The 22,594-nt window shown below is 41.9% G+C and overlaps 1 protein-coding gene across 2 annotated transcripts in view; it reads left to right on the top strand.

The window, feature by feature from the left end:
* Positions 1 to 20,613, top strand: part of rbpjl (recombination signal binding protein for immunoglobulin kappa J region-like) — a 33,367-nt gene extending 12,754 nt beyond the window's left edge. Inside the window, exons 6-12 of one of the 2 annotated variants that reach the window (XM_029682693.2) lie at positions 3,036 to 3,210; positions 3,713 to 3,850; positions 4,327 to 4,439; positions 5,586 to 5,726; positions 6,096 to 6,251; positions 6,612 to 6,715; positions 15,183 to 20,613. In XM_029682693.2, coding sequence (XP_029538553.1) covers positions 3,036 to 3,210; positions 3,713 to 3,850; positions 4,327 to 4,439; positions 5,586 to 5,726; positions 6,096 to 6,251; positions 6,612 to 6,715; positions 15,183 to 15,456 — 1,101 coding nt within the window. In that variant the 3' untranslated portion in view covers positions 15,457 to 20,613. The remainder of the gene's footprint in view (positions 1 to 3,035; positions 3,211 to 3,712; positions 3,851 to 4,326; positions 4,440 to 5,585; positions 5,727 to 6,095; positions 6,252 to 6,611; positions 6,716 to 15,182) is intronic. The other variant, XM_029682692.2, reaches the window with a different exon arrangement.
* Positions 20,614 to 22,594: the final 1,981 nt, after the last annotated feature.

Below are 22,594 nucleotides of genomic sequence, written 5' to 3'. Positions count from 1 at the left end.
CAGTTATTCTGTGCTTTTGCACACTCAGACAAGAGTGCTTTGAAATCAGAATAGATAGCCAGAGCGAATTTACCAGCTACGTCTATCGACAGTTGTCACAGTGACATCATAAACATTATATTGAAATAGGTACTTGCATAGTGGAGTCTTGTTTAGACATGTAGCTAGCTAGCTAAACAATGAACCATAATCCCAACTCATAACGTTACTATCCTGCATGAATCTGCAGGTAGCTAACCAACCAGGTTCAATGTTAGCTAGCTACCATTAGTCTATAACTTGCAATGCAAATGGCTCTGAGATACAAATAATATTATGACACAGACTATACACTGACACAGATTATACACAAATTACGGACACAGACCATACACGCCAGCCAGCTAATGTTAGGTAGCTAGCTAACAGTACACTTTAACTTCAAAAGAAAAGTACTTTCTGACTAAATTAAAAATGTGTAATAGCTAGACTCTCTTACCCTACATGGATGGACGCTTCTCCCTCTCTGTCATGGATGCCATGGGTGCCCTTAGTTAGAAGATGTAATCTAGGTGTTTTATACAACAGCCTTCTGTGTGTTCTCTTTTCGAATCAATCTGCATATTGCAATCAAACACCAGAATTTTCTCCATCTCCTTAGGTATCATAATCTAATTCCACCAGGCATTCCAATGATTTCAACTTGGTCCTCCAGAAAGTGGAGAGCAACTCTTATGCAGTTCTACTATGTGATATCTTTCAAAAAAGATGCGTTAGAAAGAATTACCTACACATACTGACCAGCTCATATTATAGACAGTAGCAGGCTACATGGCAGACCAATCCGAACTCATCTCTCGGCATGTCCAGCCCACTCATTACCTCAGTCAATCATGGCTAGTGGGAGGTTGCTGTCTTTTTCCATGGCTAAACTAATTAGGCTCATAATTTATTAAATATATTCATATTTACAGATGGCATACACATTTGTTCACATGTTCCAGAAGGCATTTCTGCATTTAGATTTTTTAAAAAAGTTTACATTCAAATGGCGCTCCTGTGAAGTAGTGACACATGGTATACGCCTAGTTTACTGAAACTAGTCACATATGGACAGTACCAAAACAAATGGTCTAATGATTCTGTCTCTTCACAGAAAAATCTGCAGAGCTAGGATGGTTGTATCTCCCATATATATATATAACATTCTATTGGTTGCAAGAACATTGTATAATCATTTAAATTGAAAAACTCTAAGTTTTGAATCTGGCGTCATTTTGTCTATCAGTTTATAAACTATGTGCCATGTAGTTGGTACATCGAAAATATCTTCCCAACTATTTTGCAATGTGTATGCTGTTTCTTTTTTGGTCCTTAAATGAAACTGGTATACTTTTTTAGTTATCACAATTTTCTTTAACGAATTTTGGTCTTTAATGCAGAGTGACAGACAAGTTCCTAACTTTCTCCCCCTTCCAGTTTCCTCTTCCATTTGTGCAGTAATGCTGCAATTATTTTTGGATAGAGCAGACACTTCCATAGATTTTTGTTAGCTTTGTGTGACATAACTCCACCAGTCCTATTTATGATATCATTTACATACATCATTATACAGATTTTAAACATTTATTCCCAAAATATGTTTTATCAATTAGTATATTTGAGTTTAACCATAATATTTTTTTCAATATTTGTTCCATCTTTTCTGGTTGATTAAACTAAAATTGCAACCAACTTTCTGTTGCTTGTTTTAAATATAGCGATATTTTGGAAATGATTTCAAAGTGAGAGGTTGAAATCTGAATAAAGGGAAAAAGTCCATTCATGAGCACAGGGGGAGCCATTCTTACTAATCTACTAGAGAACCATTTTGCATTTAAGTATAGATTGTGTATTACTGAAGCCTTTAGTGAGAGGTCTAATGCTTTAATATTTAATCATTTCTGCCCTCCGAATTAATATTCATTATATAAATAGCTCTGTTTAATTTTGTCTAGCTTGCCGTTCCAAATAAAATTGAATATTTTTTGCTCATATAATAAAAAATATAAAAAATGTTTTTAGGTGTAAGCAAAGAGCTAAACTAGGATATGAGTTAATCAGGGTGATTTTTCTACAAATAGATAGCTATTTTCCTTACATGGTAGAATCATATTTATTTTTGCTAACTTTATATTTCTTTCTTCTGGGATATGAATACAGAGTATGTCCACTTCACCATCAGACCATTTAATTGGTAAACTACACGATAATGTGAAAGTTCAATTTTTTTTGTGATCCAATGCGTAATATAGTACACTTATTATAATTTTATTGTAATCAAGAGAGGTTAGAACAATGATCTAAATCCTCTATGAGGCTGTGGAGGGATCCAAATTGTGGATTTAAAAGAAAACATGAATCATCAGCGTACAATGACACCTTTTCTATTTAAGCCCTGGATTTTTAGCCCCTTGATATTATTGTTGGATCTGATTTTAATAGCTAACATTTCAATGGCCATAATATGATATGCCAGTAGTGGACAACCTTGTTTTGGACAATACTTTCCTAGAAGTAGCCATTATTTACTATTTTTCACCTAGGGTTACTTATATAACTTTAACCCATTGTATTCAAGGCATTTATATATACATTCCAGTCGTACTTTATCAAAAGCCTTTTTAAAGTCAGCTTCTTAGATTTGCTTTCCATGACAAATCTATAAGACACATTTCTATTTGAATTTGATTGGGTCGCCCAAAAAGTTACATATTGCAGCTTTAAACACTCTCAAAATCACAGACAGAGCTATGGATGATATAATAATGATAGTTTTAACCATGTTTTGGTTATATAGTGTTTCACTACATTTATTTTGTTTACAAACATTGGAGTAAAACAAGCTTGTGTTCTATTTTGGGTTCTGATGGGCTACAACAGTTGAATTAAGTAACCTACCCTGCCGCTATATTGACCCAGACAAGGTTTCATAACACTTTATTACAAGAGACTATTGACAGAACAAACGCAGCGTATGAGGCACTTCTGAATGTTTGCTTTCTTTTTTATAACAGATGTTTGCCTGCGCCAAGTCCCTGTACATCTCTGACACAGACAAAAGGAAGCACTTTCGCCTGGTCCTCAAGCTCTTCCTTGGTAACGGGCAGGAGATTGGCTCCTTCCTCAGTAAGCTGATCAAAGTTATCTCCAAACCGTCCCAGAAGAGGCAGTCTATGAAGAACGCTGACTGTGAGTGAAAGGTGATCCTAAGGTGCCACAATCCCCAGGGTCACGGTAGGACTAGAGTGGAGGTGCAGGTTGCCACTCCCTAATTAGGCCAGACATGTGTCCTTATGATCCAGGAGCACACACTACGAGTCCAGTTGTGTTGACATAGTGGTCTCCTACCCCTTGCGAGATCCAAAGGAAAGGCGCCAGAGAGGTTTGACAGCTGAGATCAAAAGTGGGGTGACATAGTGTGCACTGTGTGCGAAAGGAAATACCTGCAATTGTCATGCTGCATCAGTCATTAATGAGAATGGTGAATGCTTATTTATGGGCTTATTTGTGGTGTGCATTTATGTATTTAAGGTAGGGAAATGTGTCATGTGCACAACATGTGGAAATGAAATGTATTTGTCATGCTGCATACTACGGCTATGTGTGTTTGTGTGTGTGCATATGTGTGTGTTTGTGTGCGCATTCGTGTGTGTACACATGTCTGTATGTTTGCGTGTGTGTACATTTGCAGTGTGCATTTCCACGGGGTCGAGGGTGGCTCTATTCAACCGCTTGCGGTCCCAAACGGTCAGCACACGTTACCTGGCCGTAGAACGAGGGGCCTTTGTAGCCAGTGCCAGACAGTGGACTGCATTTACAGTCACTCTAGGTATGAACGGTTGTCTGAACCACTGTCTCTCAGTCCTCCATCTACACACACTCTCTCTCTTTACTGCTGTGGGCAGAATGACTTGTCAGAGCCCTTATGAAAGGAAGAAGTAAATCTTCTAGCTGGTGGTAATGCTGGGACAATATTTGTTTTCCATCATGAAATAAAAAAACATCTGCTAATACATTCCAAGATGGATTTTCAACCTTTCTCTGATTGGAATCAGATCCCAAAAACTAAGATCAAGCTCACACCAGAAGTAGACTCCATAGGCTCATCTGTTTTTCATGTTTTCATCCTACTGCTATTCATTCACTTACATTGTTTTAACTTTGTCTGTCTGTCTGTCTGTCTGTCTGTCTGTCTGTCTGTCTGTCTGTCTGTCTGTCTGTCTGTCTGTCTGTCTGTCTGTCTGTCTGTCTGTCTGTCTGTCTGTCTGTCTGTCTGTCTGTCTGTGTGTGTGTGTGTGTGCGCAGTGGATGACCAGCATGCTGACTCGGAGGAGTTCACGGTGTGTGAGGGTTTCATCTGCTACGGCTGTGTGGTTCAGCTGGTCTGCACTGACTCCGGGGTGGCCCTGCCCCCCATGGTAAACACACACATGCAATATAATCGGATATCACCTCAATGGTACCATTATGCTGGAGACCTTGATAGCTGCAGTAGTCTGAAGTCTGACCACCTTAATTCCACTGTATTCCATAATTGGGGTATATAATAACGTGTTATAGTATTTCCAGATGTTATATGGTTTGCTGTACAGCAGAATTCTATTGTTATTGTTGTCTTATTCATTTCATAGGATGGGATTATTTTCAACCCTTCATGGCAATTTGCTGTTCAGACCCCTTTCACGTACTCCCAAATTGGTGTTTGAATAATACAGCTGATGGTTTAGAGTAACATTCACCTACATTGTACACATATACATGTTATTTAAGTTGAGGCAATTTGCTGAATTTTTTTTTTTTGCAGAGGCTTGTATATTTTCCTATTTAAACTCTAGAGCGCTCTCCACCACGTTTACTGTGTTTGCTTACAGTTTGGTTCAGCTCAGGCCTTTGGAGGGAGCTGAAATAGTGCTAGCCCACAGTCGTGCTGAGACTGCTCTTTCTGGTACACTCTTAGACAAAATGGTTCCAAATGGGTTATTTGGCTGTCCACATAGTTCTCCTGTGAAGAACCCTTTTTGGTTCCAGGTAGAACCCTTTGGGTTCCATGTTGAACCCTCTGTGGAAAGGGTTTTACATGGAACCCAAAAGGGTTCTACCTGGAACCAAAGAGATTCTACCAGGAACCAAAAAGGGTTCTTCAAAGGGTTCGCCGATGTGGACAGCCGAATAACCTATTTAGGTTATTTTTTGTTTAAGCGTGTAGCTCAGGACCAGCCAGGGGTTATCTATAATGGGAAGATGATACATTGGCTTTCCCTGGCAGGAAAACACAATCTTATTCAGGGGCCTCCTCCAGACATAACATCATCTAAGCCATGTTATTAACAAAGCTATCATGTTGTACATAGATTTAATAGAGGTCCAGTTGATTTTAAAAAGAGATTAAGCCAATTATGTGTCTTATTGGAATATAGATTCCATTAGATTCCTCTCATACTAGTACATGTATTTCTTATTGTCGCTGTTTATTTTTATATTTATTTTTATAGAGAGGAGGCCAACGATGTGTCAAAAGGATGATGGATTCCGTTAGATCATTGTTGTTTTTGGATTCCCTCCAGGTGATCCGCAAGGTGAACAAGCAGCACGCCATCCTAGATGTGGACGAGCCCGTCTCCCAGCTTCACAAGTGTGCCTTTCAGTTCAAGGACAACAGCCAGATGTACCTCTGTCTGTCTAACGAGAGAATCATACAGTACCAGGTTAATATGACCCTATTCACACGATTGTGCGACCCAAACCTGTGCTTGCTCTCTTCTCATTATGCTTTTCAACACGGTCCCTGCAATAGTGGGTGGTATTGGGTATTGGCTTTGCTCGGTTTGACTCAGTAGTGTAAGAAGCCCTCATGAGAGGTAAAATGTCACTTGTGGGACATGATGATACATGTCCATGCTATAACACTCGCTAGCACTCGCAATCATTATTTAGCCCAGAATTAGGTCACATACCTAAATTAGTAGCTAAGGGATAGTGTCACTGAACCTATTCCTCTGGCCCTGGGTTTACGAGCACGGTTCAATGGGAATGGGGCATGGAGGAGTTAACTTTTTTAACTTGGGTCTTCCCAGGTCTCATCCAGTCTGAGGGAGCAGAGCAGAGAGGTGCTGAACGATGGATCATGTTGGACCATCATCGGTACAGAGGCAGTGGAGTATACGTTCTGTGAGGGCCTGGCCTGCGTTCAGAGCGCCATCAGCCCAATACCTGTCATCACAGGACTGGAGGTGCGGTCTTAACACTACTGAAACTGACAAAAAAAATCCATTCAGGAACAAGGAACTGCAGAGATTCAAATCAGCCTTGTTTTCTGTTCCTGTCAGTACGACGAATTGTGTTTTTTTTAAATGTAAATTGCACACAGTAACATTTAAGAGATGTGGATGGGGGGAAATGAGTACTGTAAGAGTACTGTACAATACAGTACCTAAATAATACAGTACTAAAACTACTACTATTGGTAGACTCCCCTTGTAGGTATATCATTCCAGTTTACAGAATAAGAAGTGTGTGTGTGAGGGTAGTAAAAATAAGTTTAATGTTGATATGATGGTTTGATTGAATTAATGTTGAATGTGTCCTTTTAGGTGAATGGTGGAGGACACGTAGCCATGCTAGAAGTAAATGGAGAAAACTTTGGCCCCCATCTGAAAGTTTGGTTTGGAAATGTGGAGGCAGAAACTATGTTCAGGTACATTTTAAATCTCACAAGTAACTGTTCTTGTTCTATAATCAAGTAAATGCAATGCCTCAACCAGACCAGTGTGGTGTCCTTACAAAGGAGGACACATAAAATGCACAGTGCAAACTTGTTGTTTCAATTGACTAATATCTATGTACTTGTTGTAGTTATCAGGGTTATAGGCTTAATGGCCCTCTGGCCTACTTTAGTTTGTCTTGCTTAGTTGCTTTTTATGGCACTTCCAGGTGAACGTAGACTTACAAGCACGCCAAAGAACACTTGGAGAGGCCCCAGTCATATTTAAAACTTCCGCTCTCATTCATTTCACCACATGAACTCCAGGTGGTACATGGGACAGCACAAGTATACAGGACTTTGAGTTACATTTAAACAAGGCTGTTAGAACTTGGTTTATAATAAAACATTTCTGAAATGTACATTTGGAGGACATTTTCCCATCGGGCTTGGCCATAGGATTACAAGCCCCAGAAGCTTGACCCAAATATGAAAGTAGCCATTTTGTGATGTACATACTTGTAGGTATTCAGGTACATAGGTATTCAGGGTCTTTAAAGGGGCAGTGCGGTTAAAACATTTTTTTCCCCATTTCCACACTATGAGGTCAAAATTACACTCTGAAATTGTGAACGTGCCTTTTTTTGCTTAAGAGCTGGTTGGAAAAAAAAGGCCAGGAACTTTAGTTCATCTTTGATTTGCATTTCTCCCACTGCCGGTCCCGCACGATCAAATTGGTACTCCTCATGTTGACATGCACAGGAGAGAGGTAGGTAGTTATGCATGGCCAAAAGCATTTAGAGATTGTACGGTAGTTGTTAGCTAACAAGGCAGCAATTGTTTGTTTGCACTTCCACTTGTTTGTCTTCCATCAGAACAATCACTTTGTCTGGTTTGGCATATGCACAGCAAACTTCAACAAGTTAGCTAGCTAACTACACTTACACCAGCCAGTGAATTTGCAGCTGTCATCGTCCATCAAGGTTCTGTCACATACATCTAGCATCCGGGAGCAACCTTGCAAGAAGTAAGTTTCTAAATAGTTATTCTTCTACCTACTTATTATTATTACTATTAAAAGTAAAGAACATGATATTGTGGTTCTAGCTACTAGCCTTGACCGCAACTAGGATAGCTAAGTAGCTACTGACATAGGTACCTGTAGCTAGCTACATACAAAGTAATGTCAGAATCATAAAGGGGAAACAAGTCAGACGTTGCCTCCCACAATGTAAACAATGTTCCCACATAGCCAGCTACACTTTTCCCCTATTTCTGGGACTCAGCTAGCTAACTTTAGCTTGTAGGAAGATAGTTAGGTAACGTGATTAACACCGATTCGTACACATTTGCGCAACCGCTGCATTTAAACGAGGCTGCAATGAAAACTAATGTAGCGACTGCATTGGCATCAAAATGCAGTGTGAATTATGTTTCTATTCAAGAGTTGATTGACATGGTAATGGACCAATAATATTGGAGTAAAGTTGAAAAAACTGACCCCTCTGACACTGTATGTTAAATTGTGACGTGTCACAACGTAATGTACGTAACTCATTCTGTGTCATACAGCCTCTTTCCACCAGGTGTAGCCCTTTTCGCAAACTAAAAACAAGAAATTAGCAATGGTGAGTGTAATGGTGATTGTAAAGTTAATTACTTGTTGTGAGTTCATCAATCAATCAATTGTTATTTTTTTGTGTAATCATTGCGAGCCATCATGACTCTAAACCCTGTTAGAAGCAGTTTAATTGTGAAGATCAATTTAGCGCTGCCCTAAAAACCCTATTCAAATTCGACACAAACCTTCAAATAGGTATGTAATGAGACATTATATAGTGTTTTATATACATTTTAGAGGTGATAAGTTGGACAAATCGGGTGAAAAAAGCAGTTTTCCCACACAACACTCTTTCACTATTACGCAGTAGCTTCCCCACGCACCATTTTAAAAACACCCGGCGGAGCTCCATTGCCTTCAATCATGCAGGGATGGGCAGCATGAAGGTGTCGTCATTGATTTTGCTGGCAAGGGGAGAAATTGTGCTTTACAATGGTATTCATATAAAAGTTGACCTGGAAGTATTGTTTTTGGGCGCTAAAATATGGTCAAATGCACGATGTACAAAAGTGTGTTAGCTATTGTTATTGTTGTAACTTATACTATAATACTAGGATACTGACGAGACATTTAGCTATATTAGCGATTCTGACATTCCTTCATTATGTACAGGTACCTAAGTAAATTAACGTGATGTCAGTATCCTACGGTCGAAGCTAGCTAGCTACCTTGCTAACTGGATCCCCATAGAAAGTGTAGGCTGGAAATGTTACAGTTTACATTGTGGGTGGCAACCTGACTGTCATTGCCGCCATTTCCAAACGCTTCACCAGATTTGAACATTTATAAAATAAAAATGTGTCCCTAATTTAATACAACCGTTAATAGAATGTGGTTGTGATAAACAGAGGGCTTTCTGTTTTTGTCCTGTAAATGTGGCTCTAATTTTTAATGGTTGGAGCTATAAGCTTATTATGACCCCATTCCTGTGGAACCTAAGATTCTTAGGAACACAAGCTGTGTAGGACTTGTTAGAGAAGAGAGTGGACAGGACCAGGCATAATCAGACTGGGGGAAAAAAGCACCGCAATAATTTTCTACACAGAACATCATACACAATTATTGCCAGGTGATTTTCTTATCATTTTCCAATATCTTTCTGAATCATTTCAGTCACTTCAAACCATACTTCCTTTAGATTGAAATACTGTCAAAGTACTTTCAGACTGATTTGTAATAACAGCCCTTCATAGAGCTAAATAACTTTTTTAACTTTGGCAATTGATGGGGTAACTACTTAGCAATAACTATTTTTATGTCACCACATTCTATACTGACCAAAAATATCAACGCAACATGTAAAGTGTTGGTCTATTGTTTCATGAGCTGAAAAAAATATGCCACAAAAGCTTATTTCTCTCAAATGTTGTGCACAAATATGTTTACATCCTTGTTAGTGAGCATTTCTCCTGTGCCAAGATAGTCCATCCACCTGACTGGTGTGGCATATCAGGAAGATAATTAATTAAACAGCATGATAATTACACAGGTGTACCTTGTGCTGGGGTAAACACAAGGCAACTCTACAATGTGCAGTTTTGTCACAGCACATTGCTGCAGATGTCTCAAGTTTTGAGGGAGCATGCATTTGCTGACTGCAGGAATGTCCACCAGAGCTGTTGCCAGAGAATTGAATGTTAATTACTCTACCATAAGCCACCTCCAACTTTGTTTTAGAGAATTTGGCATTACGTCCAACCAGCTTCACAACCGCAGACCAAGTGTAAACACGCCAGCCCAGGACCTCCACATCCGGCTTCTTCACCTGCAGGATCATCTGAGAGCCACCTGGACAGCTGATGAAACTGGCTTTACACAACCAAAGAATTTCTGCACAAACTGTCAGAAATCGTTTCAGGGAAACTCATCTACGTGCCAGTCCACACCAGGGTCTTGACCTGATTGCAGTTCTGCATCATAACTGACATCAGTGGGCAAATGCTGACATTCGATGGCTACTGGCTCGCTGGAGAAGTGTGCTCTTCACGGATGATTCCCGGTTTCAACTGTACCGGGGCAGATGGCAGACAGTGTGTTTGGCGTTGTGTGGTCGAGCAGTTTGCTGATGTCAACGTTGCGAACAGAGTGCCCCATGGTGGTGGTTGGGTTATGTATGGGCAGGCATAAGCTACGGACAATGAACACATTTGTATTTTGTCAATGGCAATTTGAATACACAGAGATACCGTGATGAGATCTTGAGGCCAATTGTCGTGCCATTCATGCGCCGCAATCACCTCAATCAACCACCTTGGTCTTAGGGGTCAAGCCAAATGAATTCAGCCTCCTGGAATACATTTCAATTAACAGGTGTGCTGTGTTAAAAGTACATTTGTGGATTTTTTCCCTTGGTTACATCATTGCTGCAGGGAGGTAGTCAACCTGTCAGTTGGAGCTGGACCCTGATGTAACCAAGGGCAATGATGTAACCAAGGGGAAAAAAATCCACAAATGTACTTTTAACACAGCACACCTGTTAATTTAAATGTATTCCAGGTGACTACCTCATGAAGCTGGTTGAGAAAATGCCAACCAAGAGTGTGCAAAGCTGTCATCAAGACAAAGGGTGGCTACTTTGAAGAATCTCAAATAAAAAAAATAAAAAATTAAACTGTTTTGTGAGTTACTAGATGGATCCAGGGAAGGTGAGAGCATGATAGATTAGCCCTAGCCTACGTCCAGAGTGTTTCCTGTGATTTGTCAACTTCTATTGCAGCTTTGTCCGGGGTTACAGCACCCTGGCTTCTCCCATCTGCACTCACCTCTCCCAAGGTACCGTTCACATGGTCCCCAGCTGCTGACCGGGAATTCCGGGACCTCAAGCACCGCTTCACCACTGCTCCTTTCTTGGTTCATCCTGACCCGTCCCCGTCAGTTCGTGGTGGAGGCCGATGCTTCGGATGTTGGAGTGGGGGCTGTCCTGTCCTGTCCCAGCGTTCTGCCCTTGACCTTAAGTTACATCCCTGCGCCTTCTACTCCCATCACCTTAACGCAACGGAGAGGAACTACAATGTGGGGAATTGTGAGCTTCTCGCTGTGAAGATGGCGTTGGAGGGGGCGGAACATCTGTTATTGTGTGGACGGACCACAAGAACCTGGAATATCAAGCTAGGTGGGCCCTGATTTTCACCCGGTTTAACTTCACCTTCTCCTACCGACTAGAATCCAAGAACATCAAGCCAGATGCGCTGTCACGCCGCTTTTTGGACCTCGAGACCATCCTTTCCACCTCGTGTCTGGCGACGTCACTCTTCTGGGGAATAGGGATGCAGGTCTGTGAGGTGCAGCGTTCCCAGCCGAACCCTGGGGGGGGTTGTTTGTGCCTGATGCTGTCCGCTCCTCTGTCCTGGAGTGGACCCACTCCTCCAGGCTTGCCTGCCACCTGGATTACCGTCGGACCCTGGTTATTGTGCGACAACGCTTTTGGTGGCCGACCATGGTCCTGGATATCTCTGCGTTCGTCGACGCCTACACGGTCTGTGCACAGAACAATACTCCTCGGCAAGCTCTGGCTGGTCTTCTTCAACCACTGCATGTCCCTCACTGTCCCTGGTTTCACATATCCCTGGACTTCGTCATGGGTCTTCCCCCGCCATCCTGACAGTAGTGGACCGGTTTCCCAAAGCTGCCCACTTCATTCCTCTCCCAAAGCTACCCTCTGCCAAAGAGACGGCCCAGCTCACGTTGCAGCACGTCTTCCAGATCCATGGACTCCTGGTGGACATGGTCTTAAACCGGGGCCCTCAGTTCTCATCCCGGTTCTGGAAGGCATTCTGCACGCTCATTGGGTCATCGGCCAGCCTGTCCTCCGGGTTCCACCCGCAGTCCAACGGCCAGTTGGAACGAGCCAATCAAGACCTGGAAATGACTCTTCGCTGCCTTTGTCTCCGTCAACCCCACCACCTGGAGCCAGCAGCTCGTGTGGTTTGAATAACCCCACAACGCCCTCCCCTGCTCTGCTACTAGGATCTTGCCTTTCGAGTGTTCCCTGGGGTATCAGCTCCTGCTCTTCTCTGAGCAAGAGGAAGAGGTCGGCATACCCTCGGCCCAGATGTTTGTCCGCCGCTGTCGTCGTACCTGGAAGAGAGCCCGGTCGGTTCTTAAGACCACCTCCAGGTATCGATGACAAGCGGACCGCCACCGGACCCCGGATCCCTGGTATCATCTCAGGCAGAGGGTATGGCTGTCCACTCGTGACCTGCCCCTCCGGGTGGAGTCCCGCAAACTTTCCCCTTGCTTTTACCGGCCTTTCCCCGTCTCCAAGATCATTAGCCCCTCTGCTGTTCATCTTCTGTTGCGCCGTACCCTCCATATTAATCACACTTTTCATGTGTCTAAGATTAAACCTGTCTCACAGCCCTTTGTCTCCTGTTTCCATGAAATAAACTTTGATGATACTGAATATTAATATTATTATAGTCTTCCCCGTAGATAATCATGGCATTCTGCAATGAGTAGACAGCAGACAGGGTATACTGTAGGCCAGGATGGTCCCCCATGCAAATAGGCTGTTTTGGGCCTGCATCTCCTGGTGACCTAATGCATCTTCTGGTGACCTATTGAAGACAATGCATCTTAATTTGTTATATCGTTGTTGTACTATGTATGCCTTTTGTTTGGATGACATGGCAAAGTAGCCTACACACCTGTGGAAGTTCGTTGCTTTCAGGGTCCAGCTCCAACTGACAGGTTGAATACCATGTGCCTTTGTTGTTGTTTTTTGAAGGGGTAAGGGGGTGCGATCTAGATGATTCTATCAGTCAATCAGGGCTGTATGTAAATGTATTAACATTTGTATCCCCACGTCCACACAGTCGGACTGAGCATTTCAGTGGCCCAAGAAGGTTCAGGGAAACAAATTCTAAAAAATATATTTGGGATTTATATTTAAAAAATTGAACACACACAGTCATTTGTTAGACCTAAAGTGAAAATAAAAACATAGCAAACATTCTCATGTAAAAAGGAGGTACAGTATTTCAGATGAAGATTCATTTTTGTCCTCCACAAAATATGTTCTTTAATTAATCCAATGGATAGGCCCATGGTTGCACAATGGAGTTCAAGTGGCTTGAGTACCATTGGAATTGCTTGGCTCCGCTGTCCAACTCTTCAGCCTGTTGTAATGGTGTACGGAATGTTCCACTGTAGCATCAGGTGCCTCTGAGGTTTTAGGTAATTTGACCAAATCCAAGCATTTGTTCTGATGTCATCACCACCCTTAAACCTCACCCAAAACGCTGATATATCATTTGCTAGGGTCTTGCCAAAAGGTTCTGCAAGTATCCTCACCACCGCAAGATCAGTGTTTGTATAACATTGTAATCCACAGTATGCTCTTCGTACCAAGGCTGCAGGAAATGTGAGAAACATAATCTTCCACTGCCATGTAAATGAAGCTGGATTCATCATTTTTAAATGAAGAGCTTAAAATCAAACACTATTAGTCAGAGATTTTGCGACTTGAAACATGACTTGGAAAAAACACTTGACTTGGACTTGAGCATCTATGACTCAGGACTTAACTTGGACTTGAGCTGTATGACTCGGGACTTAACTTAGACTTGAGCTGTATGACTCGGGACTTAACTTGGACTTGAGCTGTATGACTCAAGAGACTCGAGAGACTTGGATTTCCCCCTCTCAAAAGAGCAGCACCACCTTCCTCTCCTGTTAAATTCTGTTATTACACTGTGAACATACATTTGTGGCAATGACGTTACGCAAAGTGGAGAATCTTAATGGGTTATATGGGAAATGACTGTTAAATTCTGTTCTGATCTGCCTAGCACCGCTGCTGTCCTATATTTTCAACGCTTGTCACTTGAAAATATGCACTCTTGAGCAAGAGTTTCTGTGAATGTTTATTCTCAGCCAACCACAGACCCCTCAATGCGCATGTAGTGGGCGTGGGGAAAGCAACAACACTTGATTCTTATTGATTCTGATTCTAATAAATGTCACAATATCAGTCAAACTGTAGCTGTACTATCAACACTAGCTGTAAATCATCATTTGGATGGCCTTTCTATTGGTAATGGCCTTTCTATTGGTAATGTTGATTCAACAACCATTTATCTCATGATCTATGAAGTTTATTATGTAGGCGTATGTAGTGTACTAGTAGGCCGAGTGCAAGGGAAACAGAAAATATAACCTGAATTTAAAAATGGCATTGATATTGGTATAAAACACTTAACCATTGACTTGAGGACTCAAAACCCAAAATTAGGGACGTGACTTGACTTGAGCTCTGGGACTTGACTTGAGACTTGCCCATTGTTACTTGGGACTTGACTTGAGACTTACCCATTGTTACTTGGGACTTGACTCGAGATCCGAAGGGTAAGACTCGAGACTTGCTTAGGACTTGCTAAATTGTGGCTTGGTCCCATCTCTGCTATTATTTGTCTCAAAACTGAAAATGTTTGCCCAAGCTTCTTGGAGAACCCATGGCGATTAAGCCCGGGATTCAATCCAATTAACGACTTGAATACAGCGCTAAACTTTTAAAGACAATTTCAATTGCAACAATGTGCGCGTTCCCTGTGGGTCCTGTGGATGTCAGCTCGAGCTGAAATCGCTGCAGTCCATTGTTTCTCTGTCTATGAATCCTGGCCTAAAACCCTGTCTAATCTACTATTGGTGAGACCATAAGAAGTCTAATCCTTCAAAAGAAGCACGTTTTGATTAACAAGTTGAATCCAAAAAACATTAAGATTTTCTTCTAAACAACTGCTTTAATTCTAATTTAAACCACAACTTATTTAGCAATAAGCGATCAGGCCTGGAATCTACAGCAAGAGCTGCCCGACTCACCTCTCTATTGTGTCACTGCAGGTCACCAAAGTCCATGCTGTGTGTGGTTCCAGACGTGTCCGTGTTCAGTGGGGAGTGGAGATGGCTGCGGCACCCCATCACCGTACCTCTGTCCCTCATCCGTCTGGATGGTCTGATCTACAGGAGCACCTTCAGCTTCACCTACACCCCTGAACACAACACCCCCCCGCAGGCCAGAGGGGCACTGCAAAATGCCCCAGAGTCTGACACTCTCATAGACTTCATCCACCAAGAGTTCACACGCACCAACTTCCACTTGTTCATGCAGAACTAGCTAGTAGGGCTGGGCTGCATTATGATTCTTTACCCTTCTCCTGAGGTGTGCACTCATTCACCCCCCCTCCTGCATTTAAAAGCATTGGATCGGAGCAAGCATGGCTGGGGGAAGTTTCCACCATATTCCTGACAGCAGCTCATTCCTTTTTCTTCTTTGTTTAGAGTGCTTTTTATGTCCCTCAGGAATTATGTATGTACATGTTGCTAAACACTCAATTGAACAGTTGGATCACATACATACATAGTGCTCCCGAGGCTCCCGAGTGGCGCGGCTGTCTAAGGCACTGCATCTCAGTGTTAGAGGTGTCACTACAGACCCTTGTTCAATTCCAGGCTGTATCACAACCGGCTGTGATTGGGAGTCCCATAGGGCGGCGCACAATATGCCCAGCGTCATCTGGGTTAGGGCTTAGCTGGGGTAGGCTGTCATTGTAAATAAGAATTTGTTCTTAACTGTTAAGGATAAATAAATACATCTATGCAGTAAAGTTACTAAAGGTATTTGTTTTCTCTGTAAATCCCCATTTTGGCATGTCCCAAGTCATGTACGTCCAACTTCTAGGAAGAATTTAACCCACTTAACCCCAAGATTTCACCAAGTTTTCACTATCATTTTGAAGCCCTAGTTATTTTGTTGCTTTGGGAAAGAAATTTCAAATGATTTTTTACTTGTATAATGTGGTTAGTAATTAATGTACATGTGTCCCTCAGGTGAGATGGTTCTACTCTTTTTGGACATTTTCTGGTACACGTCAACCCTGTTACCCATAGAAATGTATTAAAAAGTAATAATTTTTGTTAAGGTTGCATAAAATTGCACCTCCCCCCTGCACACAAAAAGCTCCCATTCCCCCTGTCACAAGGGGAGATATTGCTGATTTAAGATTAAATCCACAACCCTTTTACGGTCAACCCTGTAGCTGTAATAGACATTTTATAGTAATCTTTCTTTAAATGTAACCTTTTGACAAGGAAAGCATGTTTATTAAGACATAATAGCACATCTACTTTGTGCATGACAGTGCTCTTTATGACAGTGTTAAAATTAGGTGAAATAAATAGTTATTTTTGACAAATTACACTACCCAAAAGGCACTCTATTTGTGAAATGACACAGCAGTACTTACTGCATCTTCATTACAATGGTCTTCTCTTCACATCTTCGGTAAGGACAGGAGAGGCCTGTGTACAAACAACTGTGACATGTTGCTTAAAATATGTACAGTTGAGGTTGGAAGTTTACATACAACCTAGCCAAATACATCTAAACTCAGTTTCACAATTCCTGATAATTAATCCTAGTAAAAATGTATTCCCTGTCTTAGGGTCAGTTGGGATCACAACTTTATTTTCAGAATGTGAAATGTCAGAATAATAGTAGAGAGAATTATTTATTTAAGCTTTTACTTCTTTCATCACATTCCCAGTGGTTAGAAGTTTACATACACTCAATTAGTATTTGGTAGCATTGCCTTTAAATTGATTCACTTGGGTCAAACGTGTCGGGTAGCCTTCCACAAGCTTCCCACAATAAGTTGGGTGAATATTGGCCCATTCCTCCTGACAGAGCTGGTGTAACTGAGTCAGGTTTGTAGGCCTCCTTACTCGCACACACTTTTTCGGTTCTGCCCACAAATGTTCTATAGGATTTAGGTCAGGGCCACTCCAATACCTTAACTTTGTTGTCCTTAAGCCATTTTGTCACACCTTTGGAAGTATGCTTGGGATCATTGTCCATTTGGAAGGCCCATTTGCGACCAAGCTTTAACTTTAACTGATGTCTTGAGATGTTGCTTCAATATATCCACACAATTTTCCTGCCTCGTGATGTCATCTATTTTGTGAAGTGCACATGTCCCTTTTGCAGCAAAGCACCCCCACAACATGATGCTGCCACCCCTGTGCTTCATGGTTGGGACGGTGTTCTTCGGCTTGCAAGCCTCCCCCTTTTTCCTCCAAACATAACGATGGTCATTATGGCCAACAGTTCTATTTTTGTTTCATCAGTCCAGAGGACATTTCTCCAAAAAGTACGATCTTTGTCCCCATGTGCAGTTGCAAACCGTAGTCTGGCTTTTTTATGGCCGTTTTGGAGCAGTGGCTTCTTCCTTACTGAGCGGCCTTTCAGATTATGTTGATATAGGACTCTACTGTGGATATAGATACTTTTGTACCTGTTTGATTTTCACTTTTCACACCAAAGCCCATCACCTCTATGAGACCGAACGCGTCTCCTTCCTGAGCGGTATGGCGGCTGCGTGGTCCCATGGTGTTTATACTTGCGTACTATTGTTTGGACAGATGAATGTGGCACCTTCAGGCGTTTGGAAATTGCTCCCAAGGATGAACCAGACTTGTGGAGCTCTACCAAAAAAATTCTGAGGTCTTGGCTGATTTTTTTCTTTTTTTCCATGATGTCAAGCAAAGAGGCACTGAGTTTGAAGGTAGGCCTTGAAATACATCCACAGGTACACCTCCAATTGACTCATATTATATCAATTATCCTATCAGAAGCTTCTAAAGCCATGACATCATTTTCTGGAATTTTCCAAGCTATTTAAAGGCACAGTCAACTTAGTGTATGTAAACTTCTGACCCACTGGAATTGTGAAACAGTGAATTAAGTGTAATAATCTGCCTGCAAACCATTTTTGGAAAAATTACTTGTGTCATGCACAAAGTAGATGTCCTAACCGACTTGCCAAATCTATAGTTTGTTAACAAGACATTTGTGGAGTTGTTGAAAAACTAGTTTTAATGACTCCAACCTAAGTGTATGTAAACCTCTGACTTCAACTGTAGATAATGAAGCATAAGCATGCATGTCTCAGTTAAGCTCGGAGAGAAACACATTTTTTGGCAACATACCTTTTTTGGCAAGTATGATTTCCCAAAGCGTTTATTAATAACATGCCATGATGAGGCCATGGTGTGTTAATCTATAATCCAGAGGATGCCTGTCATATTTGTTAATCTCAACATGAATAATTTATCGCTCCATTTATTCAAAGTAGTGGATGGCAGCGACAACACTCAGTCAGTGGGCCAATTACGAGGCTCTGAGATTTCAGACTACATTATAGGTCCTCATTGGCTAGTTGTCTTCTTGCTGCTGTAGTGCAGCTGCCCTGAGAGCTAAAGGCTGATTTGTATCACTTAACCTGGGAAAACCAGGTAGGCCTGAGAACGAGAACAATACAGCCTTGAGTCACACACTAACCAGGCAGTGTGTGTCACTCTGTGCAAGTCATCTATGATGTGATGTGTTCAGTGATATTGATACTACCAGAACATTTTTGGTAGTTTTATATTCACAAAAACTGTTAAACCACTGTTGCAAGGACCTGTGGAAGAGTTTAAATGTGAAGGTTTTGCTAACCTTGTGAATGCAAACCAATTATAAAACAGGGAAATGTAGCCTACACACAATAGCTGACTGGGCCGGAAAGTTTTCCTCTAGTGGATTTTTATTCCTTCATTACTACTGATATGTGATTGAGGTAGAAATATTAGATGTAAATTATAACCTTTAAATGATTCCAGTGCTTCAGACATTTTTCACACGTGGCTTTATTTAGCTGCTCTTTTACTGGACCTTTAAAGGTAGTAACTCTTTAAACGTAATGGGATAGTTCAGCGAAATTATGTGCTCAGATATTTGTTTCCTTACCTCGTAAGCAGTCTGTGAACTTGTCTAATTAGTGACTGCAATCCACACTTTGGTTTTGACAGAGAAGTCACTGCCAAGAAATGCTAATGTTCGGGTGAAAAACGTTATTTTACTCAGACTAGAGTTTGTCTGAAGTTACACATCACACTATTCCAACAGTTTGACTGTTTTGGAATAAAATGTTTAATATATTTAAACATCCTTTGTATTGCATGCTTATTGATGTGTTCTAGGAGACAATGTCTACCAATGGTATGCCCATCTTTTTGTGAGAAATTACACTGGTCACGCAAAACATTTTCTAAAGTATTTGTAAAGTATAAATAGCCCACACTCGATTAGGCCACGCAAGACTGTCAATGGTGGGTGTAGCTGGTGCATGGAAGTCAGGTCGCAGGAGAGCAGAGTTGAGTGAACACGAAGCACTTTACTGAGGCAAATAGTAAGACCAGAACGCAACAGAGTCACCAAAACCAAATGCCCAAAACAAGTAAGGCAGCACAAAGTACCACAAACAAAGTACAAAGTACAGGCTGCCCCAACACACAGGTATACATAAAGCCTGGCGCTAACCAGCCGGAAGCGTGCCAACCTCGACAATAAACAATACCCCACACAGACATGGAGGGAACAGACGGCTGAATACGCATAGTAATGATGATGAGATGTAAACCAGGTGTGCAGGAAAACAAGACAAAATAATGGAAAATGAAAAGTGGAGCTGCGATGGCTAGAAGATCGGTGATGTCGACCACCGAACGCTGCCCGAACAAGGAGAGGGACCGACTTCGGCAGAAGTTGTGACAAAGATTGTAAATTGTTTATAAGGACCAATATTAAACATTGTATGAATGGAGTAATGATTAACAAATGCAAAAAAAACTATGTACAAATCCATTATGAATGGTTATTACGTGGAGTTATTAGAAAGTGCTACCGGTGTAGGCTCTCTAGGAACTCTGGAGGAGCTGATTGTCTGGAGGGAATAGAGACGTGCCTTTCTTCCTTTCGTCATTAACAAGACAAACATGCGTGAGAGGAGGCCAACTAGCTGTGGTCCCCCTAAACTGTTTAATGTGTTGAAGAATTAAGAACTCCTCAAACCCGCAACATGAAAAGGCCCTTCTTGCACTTGGGTCTTTCTATAAACTAGGGTACCAGTGAGGATTTCCTACACTGGACAACTTGTTACAACTGTTAATAAGTCATTGATAATAATCAGACAATTTTTTTCATGTCGTTCCATTAGAATGTAAGGGGGAATCATAGCTATTTTCAATATAAATGTATTTAAATGTATTTTTAAATGTGTTTAACCCTTTAAATTGTGTGACATAAAACAGTACTTTTCTGTCCTTGCATTTATGGCAGTGTAAGTTGTTGTTATATCATATATTAAGCATTAATCAGTTAAATTAGACATTGAACTTGAACCCTGTAAGAATCCTGGATCTAGCTGTCTGAAAGTTTTTTCTATTGCGATCTCAGAAAATGTAACTACACTGCTCAAAAAAATAAAGGGAACACTAAAATAACACATCCTAGATCTGAATGAATGAAATATTCTTATTAAATACTTTTTTCTTGAAATAGTTGAATGTGCTGACAACAAAATCACACAAAAATTATCAATGGAAATCAAATTTATCAACCCATTGAGGTCTGGATTTCACACTCAAAATTAATGTGGAAAATCACACAACAGCCTGATCCAACTTTGATGTAATGTCCTTAAAACAAGTCAAAATGAGGCTCAGTAGTGTGTGTGGCCTCCATGTGCCTGTATGACCTCCCTACAACGCCTGGGCATGCTCCTGATGAGGTGGCGGATGGTCTCCCGAGGGATCTCCTCCCAGACCTGGACTAAAGCATCCGCCAACTCCTGGACAGTCTGTGGTGCAACGTGGCGTTGGTGGATGGAGCAAGACATGATGTCCCAGATGTGCTCAATTGGATTCAGGTCTGGGGAATGGGCGGGCCAGTCCATAGTATCAATGCCTTCCTCTTGCAGGACCTGCTGACACACTCCAGCCACATGAGGTCTAGCATTGTCTTGCATTAGGAGGAACCCAGGGCCAACCGCACCAGCATATGGTCTCACAAGGGGTCTGAGGATCTCATCTCGGTACCTAATGACAGTCAGGCTACCTCTGGCGAGCACATGGAGGGCTGTGCGGCCCCCCAAAGAAATGCCATCCCACACCATGACTGACCCACCGCCAAACCGGTCATGCTGGAGGATGTTGCAGGCAGTAGAACGTTCTCCACGGTGTCTCCAGACTGTCACGTCTGTCACATGTGCTCAGTGTGAACCTGCTTTCATCTGTGAAGAGCACAGGGCGCTAGTGGCGAAATTGCCAATCTTGGTGTTCTCTGGCAAATGCCAAACGTCCTGCACGGTGTTGGGCTGTAAAGCACAACCCCCACCTGTGGACGTCAGGCCCTCATACCATCCTCATGGAGTCTGTTTCTGACCATTTGAGCAGACACATGCAGATTTGTGGCCTGCTGGAGGTAACTTTGCAGGGCTCTGGCAGTGCTCCTCCTGCTCCTCTTTGCACAAAGGCAGAGGTAGCGGTCCTGCTGCTGGGTTGTTGCCCTCCTACGGCCTCCTCCACGTCTCCTGATGTACTGGCCTGTCTCCTGGTAGCGCCTCCGTGCTGGACACTACGCTGACAGACACAGCTAACCTTCTTGCCACAGCCCGCATTGATGTGTCATCCTGGATGAGCTGCACTACCTGAGCCCCTTGTGTGGGTTGTAGACTCCGTCTCATGCTACCACTAGAGTGAAAGCACCGCCAGCATTCAAAAGTGGTCAAAACATCAGCCAGGAAGCATATGAACTGAGAAGTGGTCACCACCTGCAGAACCACTCCTTTATTGGGGGTGTCTTGCTAATTGCCTATAATTTCCACCTGTTGTCTATTCCATTTGCACAACAGCATGTGAAATGTATTGTCAATCACGGTTGCTTCCTAAGTGGACAGTTTGATTTCACAGAAGTGTGATTGACTTGGAGTTACATTGTGTTGTTTAAGTGTTCCCTCTATTTTTTTGAGCAGTGTATAATATAGTGTAACTATAATATTCATGTCTCCTTATGTTACGCGGTGAAAACAGTTTTCATGGGCACATAAATCCAAAAGAATAAATGTGATGGCAAAATGGATTGCTTCTAACCAAAAGAGTCACCTTACCTCGATGGTTAAAACCTAAATCAATACTGCCATTAAACGTGGTTCTTCAATAATTATGTATAATACTAATGGATACGCATTTGGTGTCCAGCTGATTAGTTACTCCGTGATTTCCACACATCCTCATCTGATCCAGGAAGGAATTTTCCGAATGACAGTCAAGTGACAAACAGCTGTTGTGATACCGCATGTAATGCATTAACAGCCCATGGTGCTGGAACAAAGGTGTTTGTGACGAATGTCCAGAATATTTTGGTGTCTCATTCG

Source organism: Oncorhynchus nerka, linkage group LG15, assembly GCF_034236695.1.
Source record: "Oncorhynchus nerka isolate Pitt River linkage group LG15, Oner_Uvic_2.0, whole genome shotgun sequence".
NCBI classification, from domain to species: Eukaryota; Metazoa; Chordata; class Actinopteri; order Salmoniformes; family Salmonidae; genus Oncorhynchus; species Oncorhynchus nerka.
Note: the sequence above shows the minus strand (reverse complement) of the source record. Positions and strands in the feature narration are given on the sequence as shown.